The sequence below is a fragment of the Neltuma alba genome, unplaced genomic scaffold, assembly GCF_004799145.2.
Source record: "Neltuma alba isolate B1F8T4 unplaced genomic scaffold, ASM479914v2 tig00013697_pilon, whole genome shotgun sequence".
Lineage (NCBI taxonomy): Eukaryota > Viridiplantae > Streptophyta > Magnoliopsida > Fabales > Fabaceae > Neltuma > Neltuma alba.
This window is the reverse complement of record NW_021637860.1, coordinates 89325-104052: the sequence shown is the minus strand read 5'-3', so window position 1 is coordinate 104052 and position 14728 is coordinate 89325. Positions and strand designations below refer to the sequence as shown.

Sequence of the window (14728 nt, the reverse complement as noted above, 5' to 3'; positions counted from 1 at the left end):
TTGCAGACGATAGAATGTAAAAAAGAGCTTAGTAGGTTCATCAACAATAATATGCACGTACCTTGACCAATTAAAGCGCAAAAATTCTGAAAGTGTAAATAGAAATTCTTAATAATGTTAGAATACTGCAATTTGTAATAAAAAAAAGTTGAGCTATTAAGATATTCAAATAATTTTAATGATCATAACAAATCTCTACCTTGTTGGCAAACAAAAAAAAAACAAAACAAAACAAAGCTCCGCATCTGACATGTAATTCTTTTAATTCCCATGCCATACTATTGAGTAGATTGCACTAAAAATTTAATAAAAAAATGTACAAGACTTTAAGATGCCAGTGAGTAATTTAAAGAAGAGTTTAAATTTTCATAATATATTAAGAAATATGAATTAATAATATTATATAAAATTAGAGGTGGAACCGAAATAAAATCACCTGCAAGACGTTGCTTTCAAAGTTCTGCCCTTGAGCTGGCCCAAAAAAACAAAGTTCAGCCCTTGAAATCAAATTTAATTTGAAATTGAAAGGCCTAGTTAACCTTATTTTTCTGGTTAAAAAAAAACCTTAAAAAAAATTTTTTTTTTTGAAAAACTGTTGTTACCCTAAATGAACGGTGTGACCCGCCTGCCCGAGTGGCATCGAGGCCTACTCGGTCACACTCGGTTCCTGAGAATTCTAGAAGGATCTATCTGATAAAAACCCCAATCCTTTATAGGGTTTTATCTTCATTTCTTCAACGCTTTCGTTCTTCCCCTCCCAAAGGTCGGTCGCAAATTAGAATCTACACTAAGTTAGCTCACTTCTGATTTAGGTATCATCTTATTCTATCCTCTTCTGTGGTAAAGCTTCAAGTCAGTTTTTTTTTTTTTTGGCTTAATATGCTCGCTTCCTGGAAAATGTGGAAAATTAGCCCTTGTACTTACGTTGACATTCAAGCTGCTTAATTGTGCTGCGAGTTTTCTGTTTTCTATCTCTTTTCTGTATTGCTTCCTGCCATTAAGTTGAGTATGTTAGATAACCTTTATTCTTCTACTGATTTTGTGGGCAGTTAGGCCGTAGACCTTCCAATGGCGACCGCTCAACTCACAGCATCATCGTTTTCGACCGTGAATTTGCCTTCGTTCGAAGGTCTTCGACCTTCGATGGTTCAATGTTCTGTTGCCAGACACGTAAGAATAGGTGGTCTTACTCAAAAGTCGTTCCGGGGTTTGGTTGTTAAAGCCGCAACTGTTGTTGCCCCTAAGGTATGTTGTTGTTGCCCTCATGTTCATTTCGAAGAGCTTTAATAAAGGAAAAAAGGAAAAGCAAATATTGATTAGACAATTATGGCCACGGCTGTAGTTTTCTGTTTGTAGTCGTTAATATTCTTTCTTGCGGGATGCGTTGGCCCTCTGTAGGTCATCCTAGTTGCGAGTTTGCCCCGGTTATGCAGAGATGGGGAAGCTTAAATTATACAATGTGACTTTTTGGACATAAATGTTTCCCGTGCTTCTTGGTATTTATAAACTCCTGCACCCAATTGTGGGTGAGCAGTGAACCCGATAGAAAATATTAGTTGAATGAATCTTTACTGAATATTTGTTCAATAAATCGATGCTTTAGGTAATCACTTTGCCCTTATAATTGAACCTAACTATTTAGGAATACATGATGTTCTATCTTTTTTTTGTGATTGTTTGTAGAGTTTATTTCTCCCTAATCTATGCTACACATGGCTGATTGGTAATTATTTTATGCAGTATACCTCGATCAAGCCTTTGGGTGACAGAGTGCTGGTAAGAATTAAGGATACTGAAGAGAAGACTGATGGTGGGATTTTACTTCCCACAACTGCTCAAACAAAGCCTCAGGGTGGTGAAGTGGTTGCTATTGGAGAGGGAAAGACAGTTGGGAAGAGTAAAGTTGACATTGCTGTGAAGGTATCGTCCCTTTAACAAGGGTTCTTAAACCCTTTTGTTGTCTATCTGTTCACATCATCTTCTCTTGGGTGTCATTGAGGGCGTGTACTATAATTCTAATTGATGCTATGCATTTCTGTTGTACAGACTGGCGCACAAGTTGTGTATTCAAAGTATGCAGGGACTGAGGTGGAGTTTAATGGTTCAAAGCATCTCATACTGAAGGATGATGACATTGTCGGCATCCTTGAAACGGATGATATCAAGGATCTTCAACCTTTGAATGATCGGGTGTTGATCAAGGTATGCCCTGTCTGGAGCTTTTCATATGTTGTCACGGGATTGGAAGGGAAGCATGACATTGGATCATCTATTATTTTATCATAAAATGCTCTTATCCTTTAGGCATGTGTATATTGTGAACTTGTTCATAGCTTTTGTTAACCTGAAGTTTCTATCTTTTATGCGGGCGTTCCTTTTTTAAAAATACTCATTTTTGTCATATTTAGGATTTTTGGGATACTGAACGTGGGGTGTATCAATTAACTAAATATTAACACAGGTTGCAGAAGCTGAGGAAAAAACTGCAGGGGGTTTGTTACTGACGGAGGCAACGAAAGAGAAGCCATCTATTGGAACGGTATGCTTCCTAACTTGATGATAAAGTTATCACAAGAAGATTTCTGGGGTAGACAGGTGTTTCGTTTAAAATTTAGACACGAGTGTTTGGGTGCGAAAACAATGTAATAGTTCCAAGTAATCTTACTGCATCAGTTTCTAGTGGTCGACCATAATCTGTTCTGCTTTGGATGTAACAGGTGATAGCTGCTGGACCAGGGCCTTTAGATGAGGAAGGCAACAGAAAACCGTTGTCCGTGAGTCCTGGAAACACTGTTCTGTACTCCAAGTATGCGGGGAATGACTTCAAGGGCAAGGATGGATCTGACTACATTACCTTGAGGGTCTCAGATGTCATGGCTGTCCTTTCCTAGTGTTTTCTTTTTGGGCCTGATGAGTTAATCTTTTTCATGTTTTGTATTTGTCTTGAGGAAGATGGAATTTTGTTTGTAACGACTGAAATATAGTTGATTGCGATTCTGCAGCTTGTTTTTGGAGGACGTTTCTTGTTATGAGTTCGTTTAGTTGCAGCTTTTCCTTTTAACATTGTGTCTCTTAAGATTCAGTCCAAAACGGAAAAAAAAAAAAACGTTGTGTCTCTAAGGCTGGGGAAAACCTGTATAGGAGTCACTTTATGTGCCATTAGCGCATAATGCCCATCACCTTTTCAAACTTCCGATCAAATGTAGCCCGATGCTTCTTAGATACTTGGTGGGTCAAGGGTTGGAGTAAAAGATTGTCAGCCATAAAATGAGTTCATACGAAGCTCGTCTGGACCTTGGAAATAGCACATCAATTGATGTTTGCATTTTTATGATGCTGACGTGGCTTTGTTTGGTTGCCCTGTGTATTAGTTCTAATAAGAGTGATTACTAGAATTTGAGTTTGAGTTTCCTTGAAAGTGAATTATTAGTTTAAATTCTATCCAAAAATTATTTTAATACCTAATATAACAAAATATTATCCATCATTTAACTGAATACAATATTAATATAACGAAGTTTTAATTAAAGGGGATAATATATATTTTCCCTTCAGTTAAAAGAAATTCAGTGGAATTGTGTTTATAGATGATTTTTTTTTAAAAAAAAAAAACTGGTGGAAATGAGGGTGTCATGGTAATGTTGGATCACAAACATTGCCCCTTTCATTTAAAAAAGTAATCGGCGAATCTTTGTAATTTGCTTCAACTTTGATTCAGATTTTTATAATTTATCTTGTTTTGATTGAACTTTGCTTGATCTGTTAATTTTAATGTATAGATCATATGAAATTTCATTTGTAAAAGCGCACGTTAAAGTGTTAAATAAAATGAAAAAAATTCATAAACTCCACGAAACTTTATAAATTAAAATAATTAATATTAGAACAGTTTTTTTTTTTTTGGTTAGAAGATTAGAACGATTTTCACATCCAAAGATAATGCTTGGTCAAACTATAAACATTTAATTCAGACTTAAGATAAATTAGTATAACCGGCGGACTAGTTTTCCTCTTAGAAAAACAATTCGTTTATTCCTTTAAACTCAATTAAGAGAAATTATGATAATATGAAGGTTTAGGAGCTAAACTCATCGGTCATGTTCTAAAATCCGTGGCTAACAGAAGTTATTGATATTGGCATGATTCGTTTCGACGATTTCCAGATTCGAGAATTCTGGCCCCAGACAAACATTACCAAGGAATCACAACTTTTTCTGTGGAGAAAGATACACTTGAGCACAGTTACGAAGCAGTTCGGCTGAGATGTATCTTCTACATAAATTAAGTCAACTGCAAAATGAAACACGCAACACCCAAAAAACATGTCCAAAACAAACGAGCTTTTCCTCATCCACAATGCAACTCCCCAATATTGACGCCTAGGAAACAGCCTGGTCGCTGCTAAAAAAGTTAGAATTTTCAACCATTGTCAACCGTCCGAGTCATCACTATGGTTACAACATTTTGCACTTTCACCACATGATTTACAGAGTTATGAAGTGTAAACCAAAAAATAATTTCATATCAGAACCATCTATTATACACTACTTGGCCTATACCGCTGCATTTAGCCAAAAAGGGGAAAAATTTTCCTAAAACAGCAGCAACGAGAAATGCAGATTTGAGGCAATAACACGAGAACAATAACCGAATCTGCTACTTCTACATCTAAGATCCTAAACTTATCCCCATTAGAATCCATTTGGGCAACAATCTCCTACTATACCTAACCAGCTGCATCACTTCAAATGATTATGGCTCCTTTCTTCAGTCATAGAGAGGCAAGACAATGAGCAGAACTGTCAAGGACACAGTTGGTCCTCGGGCTTTCATAATATACAAATAGACTGCTCTGACATCTTTATCGATTAAATGAGGCAGCCGAGTTATCATCATATGGTCCCCTCCATGCATTACCACTGTCTGTTCCACTACAAGCTTGGTTGGATATTGGAACGTTACCTAAATCCCCGTCTAAGCTCATTTGCTGTACTTCAGCAGATGACAGTATCTTTATGCTCTGAACACAGCTCACAAATTCTCTGCAAAGAAGTATAAGTTGAAATGTTAAGGAAACAAACCAAGAGGGCTGAAAAGGTATGATAGAACAAACTAGGAGGTATTAGCTACTCACTCCCAAGGGTCGTCTCCAACAAGAAGAATGTCATTTTCATTATCTACATATACTAGTTTCCAGTCAGTCCTTTGAGGATCTTCCAATTGCCCCTCAATCCCAAACATACGAGCCAAGTCATGTCTGAGTTCATCATATCCCTTGTAACGAGTGACATCAATGCACCTTCCAACGGAGCCACGTTTTTGAACCTGCATTTTAAAGCAGCATTAAGCTTACCACCAAAAGTATAAATCACAAAAAGCAAAAGGTGATTTCAAGGGGGCACAGTGTTCCCAAGACAAGGCTGATTATTGTATAATTTAAACCATCAAGGAAAAGATGCTAACTAAAGTTAAAATTAATCCTTTTAGACTTGAACTTGGTAATGAGAAAAAATTCATGACACACATGGGTGATAAACATTGAGCAAGAAATACAAGAAAGAAAGAAAGAAAACGAAAAGGAGAACCAAGACTAGTTAGCCATCAAACATTAGGTGAATGTACATGTGAATTAAAAGCAAATGAACTATTAAAATCAAAAGAACAAATAAGATCTCTACTCCACTCAATTTGCACCTTCTTTGCATTGCATGACAGTATGAAGTGCAACGAAAATTGACGTGTGAATTCAGCAAATATGCTAAATCAAGAACTTATACGCACTAATAAAAATTGACAAACAACAAACCTTAGTATATGTTCGCATTCGCTGAGTCTGGTTAGCCCACAAGCTATTATTCAAAACCCCAGCTTCATTAATGGCAACATCACTTGAGCAGCCAGGCTTAAAGGGCATGCTGGGCACACCAAATGACTGAGAGCTGATAGCAGCAGTCGACAGCTCAGTTTCTATATCTCTCGGAGCACCCCCATAGTTAGAGAGCAAATTTTGAAGATCTTTTTGTGAGTCATACCCTCTAGAGAGCAAAGTATCAGGCGTTAATCCATCAAGATTAGAGGCAAATGGAACATTGTTCCGAGGATGCGATTGGACATCCCCATCCATGCAGAAATTGGGAAGGGTAAAGTTTGGCTGCACACTGCAAGGATCAAGGCAATAAGATGTTCCAGAAGAAGAGGCTTCCAATTGATCAGTTATTGCCCCTTTATACTTTAGCTGATCAGGCCCTTTAACACCTGGCAACTCATGTTTGACCTGGATGTCAGACTTTCCCTGTAGCTCCTGTACCAGATTATTTGTGGGCTCAACCACCAAGCTCCCCCCTAATGTTGCTGGCATTTGTTGATTTCTCTTCAGAAGGTTTGGTGGAGATACCTGGCAGTTATTAGTTGATGGTGAGGTTGAACATGACGGGGCATCTCCATCTGTAAGACTAGAAGGAGCTTTGGTAGTTGTAAGTGGTTTTGGTGTATTCTGGGCTTGATTCAAAGGAACCTGTTGTGGTTGTATCAGAGGTGAAGAAGAAAAGCCGTTGCTGACCAGAAGCTTCTCTGCAGATAATGCATTGTTGCTGAGCTGCTGAGGCTGAGGCTGATGCTGAGACAGAGTCGGCTGTGGTAGTTGTTGGTTTGGTACATGTGCTTGCTGTTGCTGTAGCAGCTGAGGCTGCAAAAGTGAACTAGCTGGAGAAAGAAATTGCTGCTGCTGCTGCTGCTGCTGTTGTTGCTGCTGCAATTTTTGTAGCAACTGTATGTGCAACTGTTGTTCTGACAGGTTTTGTGGTGGCAACTGAGCCACTTGGGGTTGTTGTGGGGCCCTCTGTGACAAGCTCTGTTGGAATATCTGCAATTGGGATTGTTGCTGCTGCTGCTGCTGCCTCTGCAAGAGAGTAGCTTGTGGGTCTATCTGTGGCTGAAACTGTGAATCTTGTGATAAGGTTGTGAGTGGGAATGTATTTTTGCTAGCTGATTGAATATTTTGCTGAAGAGGCATGCTGGCTGACAGTAACTGCTGCTGCTGAAGCTGAGAGTAGGCTATTGATTGTTGCACACTCGGATTTGGAATTTGGCTAGAACCAATCACCCCATTGTTTATAATGGCCTGTTGACATGATTGCTGCTGCTGCTGTGGTTGTTGTACTCGCTGTTGCTGCAACTGGGGTGGTGGCTGCTGCTGCTGCTGCGGCGTCATATTTTGTGGCTCAGGAAGCTGGTGTGGCTGCGGCTGCAGCTGCGGCTGCGGCTGCTGCCTCTGCTGCTGGAGCTGGTTTACAGGTGCTTGCAACAAGGATTGCATCTGCTGCTGCTGCTGCTGCTGCTGAGGCCATGATGTTGGGGCTTGTTGCAATTGGTTGACTTGGTTTGGTAAATTTGGTCTGTTAAATTGAAGATTTGATGCAGAGAGGACAGGGTTTTGAAAGCTCAATAATTTGGATGGATCATCAGTGCTGAGGTTATTCTGAAGGGAATTGGATGAAAGCATAGATGGGAACATTCCTGATTGTGTAGCAGATAACTGGTTGTTCTGCTGCATGCTCATCCACTGAACTAAACTCAAACCAGGAAACATTGAACTTGAGGCATCTTTCATGCCAAAGTCATCGCCGAGCCAGGGCATAGCTCTCTTGAATGCATTTTCCATGTCGAAATCATCATCTGCAAAAGAAATCAAAGGGATGATCAACCCTCTTACTGTACACAACATCCAAAGTGATGAACTCAAAAAGGAAAGGAACGTCAATACATCATAAAGGCTTTCTGAGTGCTAGTTTTTGGCACTGGAAAAGCAGCAAGACTCAAGAATATAACTACATCATTTTCCTCGCACAGTTATGCAAAATGGTAGTGAAAGGACATACGCAAGCAAGTTCACATGAAGTCAGATTGTACCAATTTTCTCTTTTCTAATTGGCTCAGCTTTAACAGAGATAACCTTCACAACTTTAACTTCTATATCACACAGTTCATTGACGCTAATCACATATCCCCTGGAATCGAACCCAGTTCATGTGGTTCATCATCATTATACCTAGACACTGAATTATAAATTTACTGCAGAGTGCAATCTAGCAAAACATTACTAGAAGTTGTTCCACGTTTACATAGATTGCAGGGAGGTTTCCACCTGGCATTCCTGGTTGCTTGGAGAACCTGGGCCTGAAGAAAGGAGGGGGGCAAATGTAGAAAGGAGTAACGACTGGTTCAATGTCCCAAATTGATACTCTGCTTGGGCGCTCACCAGCTGTTGATTCATCCCATCCAACCTAGCATAAGTTAAAAATTTGACAGCTTCAATAAGCTAAATTGCTAAGACAGAGGTTCAATATTCAGCAAAGCAAAATATAAGGGAAACAGAAGACATTTCAACCTAGGGCATTCAACATTAATGCCCGTTATAAGATACACTCAACTAGATAAATGAAGAACGCTTGTATGAATTATTAAGCTTTCTAGAAACTATAAGCAGCAGAGAAGTATTCGAGTCACCAATTCTGCAGCTGGGAAATCCAAGCATAATTATAATTTTCCTATTCTCCGTGTTATTTATTATAGTAATACATAAATTCTTTCTCCACAGAACATAGATATTTTAATAAAACCTGAAGATTGCGCCACTGTGAATTTTTCCATCGCACAGGATCCAAGTCACTGATCCCTGTAATTGTACCCATGTATCGACGAACTCCTGACTCCTCAGTCTCAAACATCATTCTAAACCTCATTCCAAGGGAAACTTGGGTGTACATGGCTTTATTATACTTGGCCAATGGAATTACAAATTCTGCAGGGCTAGCTCTGTTGAATTAACCAAGACTGTAAGAGGCAGTCACAGATATTCAAAAGATGCCATCACATGTTATCATCTAATGTGATGTAGTACCTTGGATTGTAAAATATGGTAAATGGGCTGTTGTTTGCAGCAGCATGAGCTGCAGCAGCAAGAATGCCTATATGCATGCTGTCACTGGATATGACCGATGAAGAGAGAGCAGGTTGTTGTCTATTGGCATGCCTTGTACCCACAAGAAGCTGCTGTTTTGCATCCCTATTAAAAAAAATGATCAACAAGAGAGGAACAATATATTCCTAAAAGTTCCACAAAAATAAATATATTTCTTACCTAATAAAAAGAACAGAATCTCCAGCGAATAGTCTTTTTGTGCTGACAAAGACACTCCAACCAGTAGTCAGCAGATGCCTCTTTGGTTGTCCTGCAATTCGTGCATTAACAAATTTAGCATCGAAGTGTTCAAAATATCAATAACGGATCGTCCACAATGGTAATTTGGTTGAAGCGCTCATGGTGTGATTCCAAGGTTAAGCAACATCTACAGAGAGTATTAGTCTTCAGAATCAGTTTTTAACATGTTTCATCATAACCAGAATACGGTTGCTTGACTGACATGATTATACCTGTCTTCTATAGAATTAAAGATTCTGATTGTACATGAAGATAATTTCCAAAAACGATTCATTAAAGGAGGATGGCATCAAGAAAATGTGAAATTGCAGTACCGCGATAAATATGTCTGAATGTCCATGTATTGTCATGCAAATCCTTGGCAACAATCTCCTGAGCAGGAGGTTGCATTGAAAAATCCTATCAGAAACATTTTTAATTAGTATAGGAAGGGAATATTCCAATGGTGACTACAGAAATTCTTGTAGATCTTGTCACACTAAATCAGAAAGTTCTACACACCAGAGGTGGAAATATTTTCTCTGCTGCTCTACGAGGTACAGAAAATCCACCATGCGTACTTGTGTCACTAGCTGTAAGAGTTTTGCAGAAGAATTCAGCAGGCTGTCGGCTTTGCTTCAGACCCATGTCTGATGCAAGTATTGCTTCCTTGTCATACTGAAGAACAAGCATATTAAACAATTCTTGATGAAGTTTCACATTAAGGTTAGGATTAAAAAAGATTGGGAAAAGAATAAAGATACAAATCAGTAAGTTATCAGATAATCAGATTGAACAGCTGACCTACTTTGTTTACAGGTTGAAGGGTCATTTGTGCATAGACCTCATCAGTTTCTGGATCAGCCTAATCCAAAACATGAAGTAACATCAATATATATTCTATTCAAGAAAACTATACAGGTCATCATATCAAATGCTTCAGAAACTAACGCATTAAGAAAAACAAAGGAATATACACTCAGCTGGGAAAATTTTTCCATCAATAGGATTAGGAATTCAGGATACTGTTAATCCATGATGTGGCAGCTGATAACAAATATAATAAATTATAGATATTTGTTCATCCAGAAATGACAGCATTTTTTTTTGTCAAAATAAAAACAAAATCGTCCTACTAGACTAGTTTATCCAGATAACCATGGATGACCCGAAAATTTCAGGGAGATCTTTATGAATATAGCTTCATACCCAAGGAAAACACATCTCACTACAGATAGAAGTATGTGTATATATATAATCTCTTTCTGCAAAATTACAAAAGTTTTCTCTGCAAGGTTTCAATACTGCATAACAGCGAAAGCCCAGTCCACGTACATGTAATGCAACATTGTGAAGCATGCAAATTAACTTGGACGGAAGGTTAGGATAACTGGGTATGAAATCAGCCTCCTTTTGCATGGATGCTGCGACCTGAAAGTTGTAGTGGGCAAAATAAACTCCATCAGACTCGGACACCAAAATGAAGAACAATCAATCTCTAAAATCAAGACGTGAGTGCCATACTTGCTCACTGTGTCCTTGAGGGAAATAAACGACGAGACTTCCAACAGGAGGTAAGGAAACCAAGGGTCCAGCACATGCATGCCATAACTCTGAGTTGATTGTTTTTCTTTCCCCTGTCACCAAAACAGACATACTGTTACTCCATTCGATAGAAAAAGAGAAATAAAAAATTGATAGAAGTCAACTTTATATTCAACATTTCTCAGAACGCTTTATCATATGATCATAACAGTAGAAATAAATATGGAAGAAAATCCAATCACATTATAAAAGACAATAAACACAACATGCTTTTGGAGTTCAAGGAAACAGAAAACTTGATTTGAGGCTTTGGTTCAGAAGCATTGTTGTGGGTGAAACTAACCAAGAGTCAAGACTTGCTGCAAAGGCTCTCACTACAGTATTACAAAATAATGCTCAAGAATTAGATTCATATTGTACTTTGGAGCATAACACAAGCATTAAGTACTTCAAATAATATCTAACAACTTGAGACAATAGCTTCTTGCAATAGAAAATAAAAATTTTATCTCCTGGACATGAAGATGACAGGAAAAACCAATGAATATTTGGAGGGCAAAGTTTGCGCCCATGTTTATTAAGCAAACTATAGAAGAGAAGATGTTACTTAAAACATGCTTAGAGTGCAGAGCTTCAAAAGGTTAATTGAAAATTCCTTAACAGGCATTATGCCTCACTGGAGAGTAACTTAAAATACTCCACCAAGACATTTTCTTTGCCAGAATTCTTTCTCCATTCTCCTGATCTTGTTATCTGTAGATTAGATTCATTACCACCAATATATTCACCATAACTGATTGTACATGAAAAACTTGAGTAAATCTTAATACAACAATCAACTAACGCATCAACTACAAGGGTTGGAATATGATCGCATTTGATTTTGTTGAAAAACAGAGAAGCCATGGGACTTCTAATACCATCAAGCATAGAGGGAATACAAACAAGAGTAGAAGACCTGCTTTTACCAAAATGATTGAAAATAAAAAAGGATGATTCACCAACTTAATTTTTTCCAGCTAAACTAAAACCGGCTATGCCCGTCTTAAGATCAAAATAAACTTCCGAAGGCAACAGTTCCAGTTGCAACCGGGAAAAAAAAAAAAAAGCAGATTTCCAGAAGTTTGTAAACCATTCACAAAGAAAATATGTCAAAGACGCATTCGGGCTAAAGAATCGAGGACTAATTCAAAGAAGTCTAAAACTTAGCGGAAGGGGAAAAGATTAAAAAGGGGACACATCCTATTCAGGAGAAGATAATAAGCCACCCTAACACATTAATTTACCTAAACTAAAATATCAACGAAAAAACTAGTATCCGCTAAAAAAAGAAAAATGAAGCACCCGCTCCCATTTCTGTTTCCTCAGACCCTGTTAGAACTCATCCGAAGATCAATTTTCCATTTATTGGTTATTGCATGTACTTAACAGGTACCAATTTCAAGAACATGAACTATCACGAACTTGTGATAATTACTGGATCTAAAATGAAACATAAATTAATCCAGAAAGATCAGAAAGCTTTTTCCTTGAGACCAACCATCCATAGAGTCACTGAGGTGGGTCTGTGCACCAAAAATTACAAAAACATGATCGGAGAGAGGAGAACTAAAAGTCCGAGACAATGAGCCATCAGAAAACGCACCTTCGCCAGAATTAGGCAAGTAGCCATTCGGTAAAGCCTTCATGACGACCTATAAATATGATAACCCCGGCAAATTCAACACTTGGCGTTATTTACCAAGATTTAACCTTGCTCACAAACTCTTCACAGTTAGACAATTCTCTAAAATCGACCACCAAGATGAAGAATCTCCTCTACTTTCTGCTACAAAGTTGTCTAATAACATCTGGTATAAACAACAAAAAGCAGACCCTTTTCCCAGAAATGTTTAAAGAGGTGGATGAGAAACTCAACACGAACGCCCCTTTTTCAGTAGGAGCAATCTTGATCAGGAGTAAATTCCAAAAGAATGGACTTCTTCTGCTAGAATGAAAACGCCAAAACCAGAACTTTGCAGCTGAAACATCGGCATCAACAAAGCATGTAAAAGCATGTAAAAACTGCTGTTGGTGCCCAAAAAGCCAAAATCCCACAGAAACACTTTAATAGCTATTCCAATTGACAAAGGAATCCATAAAACGGAAAAGAAAGCCACATCAATATTTAGCAACCAGATGAAAATATAACTTATAGACAGCCTCCGGCCACCATATCAGTCACCGTCGAAGGAAAAAGGGGAGTAACCGGAATGGAAGAAACAGGAAATGGGTAGTCAGTTCAGTTTCCGAGGACCAAGGCAGCAGAATATTGTCGCCGGGATCAAAGTTGTGAGAAAACTGACTTGACGCCGGGAAACCAGAGGCTGAACAAAAGCAAGACAGCTTTTTCCTTTATGTGAACAAGCCGACATCAAATATAGACCCGAAGCAATCAATCAGACAGGCATGGTTAAAAGAACTCATTAAAGAAGTAGGGTAGTCAAAAATTAAAAAAGCAGGAGCATATTAATAACGCTCTTTAAATAATTACTATAAGACATCATGGTCTTTTATTAAATAAAATTCCCCGTGGTTAAAAATCTGGGCCCCAAAATTCACCTCAGATTCCACTGAAATTCGCATTTCGTGAGATATGAAATGAAAAGAAAAGGTTGTGACTTGGAGTCAATCAGGGGAGAGGTTAGAGGTAAGCGATTTAGGCGTAGGGGCGGGGGGGGGGTCACATTGACAATCGGCCGTTGGATGATAGAACTTACCTTTTATGGTAACAACGTTTTATGGAGATCTGGTACATGAACTTGGGATAAGTACAGTCTAATAATATTTTATCTTTTATCACCCTTGTGATGTTCTCGGACGTGGCGATAATTTTGTTAATAATCTTTTTTTTTAAAAAATTGTTTAACCTTTATTTGTGGGGATTCGTCTTGGATGTTTGGACCCACGGGAAGGAAAAAAAGGCAGATGTGAACATGATTTTAATGATTCTCTAGGCCCAAACATTTCCAAAAGTTGGATTAGGTTAAGGGAATAATTTAGAAGATAATCCCACAATTGCTACTATAATCCACGTATTTTCTTTTCTTTTCTTCCATGAATTAAGAGATCCTGTATTAATATACTGTGCTTAATCCCCACCAAATAAAGTTGAAACTCTCTGTTGATGTCGTATTATGCAAAGTAGTAGCATTTGATTCTTGACCCGTAAAAAAGTGTCAAAAAAAGAAAAAGAAAGGAAGAATTTTTATATACGCGCTAGGACGGCCACTAGCCGCAAAAGCAGGAAATCTTCACATGTCACAGTTTTGCCTTCACCGGGTTGCGATATGTCATCCTTTTATTAAATACATTAATTTAATTATTATTTGCAATTGTATTTGTATTAAACTTGTGTAATTAACCATTTCAATTTTTTTTCCCTTTACTTGATAATTTAATAGGTTAAGGTGAGTCTAACATTGCCAAAGTATTTTATCAAATATGTCTAATACTCTAAAGTATTTTTTTAAGCACATCCAGTGTTATAAAATATTTTGTGGTGCATCTAATAGCCTGAGATAATTTTTTTAGGTGCATCTAACACTTTAAAAAAACACTTATGGTGTTTGCTATACATTCATTTAATAGAGTTTTAAAGAGTTAATGATGAAATTAAAATTGCTTATAAAATAATACTTTAAAAGCATAACTGTTTCTGACAAATTTAATAATTTAAAAATAAAATTACACTACAAATATTATAAAATGCTAGATGCATCTAAAATTTTTTTTTTTAAAGATAATGGACATAAAATACTTTAGGATGCCGCATTTGGCAAAATACATCGAGGTGCTAGTTTAACCCTATTTCAATTTTCACACCGGATGGAACTTTTCATTTCTGAGAGAAAATTTTAAGAAAAATATAAATCGAGCAAGTCGTCTAGGGCGCTTATATAGGCATAGGTCTTACGTCAATTACGGTTTTTAATTTATTATGAT

General features: G+C 37.7%; 2 protein-coding genes across 4 annotated transcripts; one reads left to right on the top strand and one right to left on the bottom strand.

Moving 5' to 3' along the window:
* Positions 1 to 686: 686 nt before the first annotated feature.
* LOC114738838 (20 kDa chaperonin, chloroplastic) lies at positions 687 to 3061 on the top strand. 3 transcript variants are annotated; one of them, XM_028926893.1, is made up of 6 exons: positions 687 to 812; positions 1050 to 1245; positions 1741 to 1920; positions 2047 to 2202; positions 2462 to 2539; positions 2718 to 3061. In XM_028926893.1, exons 2-6 carry the CDS (start codon positions 1069 to 1071, stop codon positions 2889 to 2891), a joined length of 765 nt encoding a protein of 254 aa, XP_028782726.1. In that variant the 5' UTR covers positions 687 to 812; positions 1050 to 1068; the 3' UTR covers positions 2892 to 3061. The 3 variants fall into 3 exon arrangements, with proteins under 3 accessions (XP_028782726.1, XP_028782727.1, XP_028782728.1); XM_028926894.1 differs by having other exon boundaries at positions 769 to 840; XM_028926895.1 differs by having other exon boundaries at positions 792 to 812; positions 1054 to 1245.
* Positions 3062 to 4372: 1311 nt separating this feature from the next.
* Positions 4373 to 13159, bottom strand: LOC114738841 (auxin response factor 19-like). Its single transcript, XM_028926897.1, has 13 exons — positions 12390 to 13159; positions 10724 to 10836; positions 10535 to 10630; positions 10008 to 10064; positions 9722 to 9877; positions 9535 to 9619; positions 9140 to 9230; positions 8900 to 9064; positions 8619 to 8814; positions 8144 to 8282; positions 5807 to 7674; positions 5135 to 5325; positions 4373 to 5042 (listed from the first exon to the last, which is right to left on the bottom strand). The coding sequence occupies exons 1-13, from the start codon at positions 12430 to 12432 to the stop codon at positions 4862 to 4864; spliced, it is 3381 nt and encodes a 1126-aa protein (XP_028782730.1). The 5' UTR covers positions 12433 to 13159; the 3' UTR covers positions 4373 to 4861.
* Positions 13160 to 14728: the final 1569 nt, after the last annotated feature.

Excerpts from the sequence above, each read along its gene's own strand:
- LOC114738838 (XM_028926893.1), top strand. The coding sequence starts at position 1,069 with ATGGCGACCGCTCAACTCACAGCATCATCGTTTTCGACCGTGAATTTG. Across the intron at positions 1,246-1,740 it reads CAACTGTTGTTGCCCCTAAG|TATACCTCGATCAAGCCTTT; the intron begins GTATGTTGTTGT and ends TATTTTATGCAG. Across the intron at positions 2,203-2,461 it reads ATGATCGGGTGTTGATCAAG|GTTGCAGAAGCTGAGGAAAA; the intron begins GTATGCCCTGTC and ends ATATTAACACAG.
- LOC114738841 (XM_028926897.1), bottom strand. The coding sequence starts at position 12,432 with ATGAAGGCTTTACCGAATGGCTACTTGCCTAATTCTGGCGAAG. Across the intron at positions 8,815-8,899 it reads ACCATATTTTACAATCCAAG|AGCTAGCCCTGCAGAATTTG; the intron begins GTACTACATCAC and ends TTAATTCAACAG. Across the intron at positions 7,675-8,143 it reads CAAGCAACCAGGAATGCCAG|ATGATGATTTCGACATGGAA; the intron begins GTGGAAACCTCC and ends TTTCTTTTGCAG.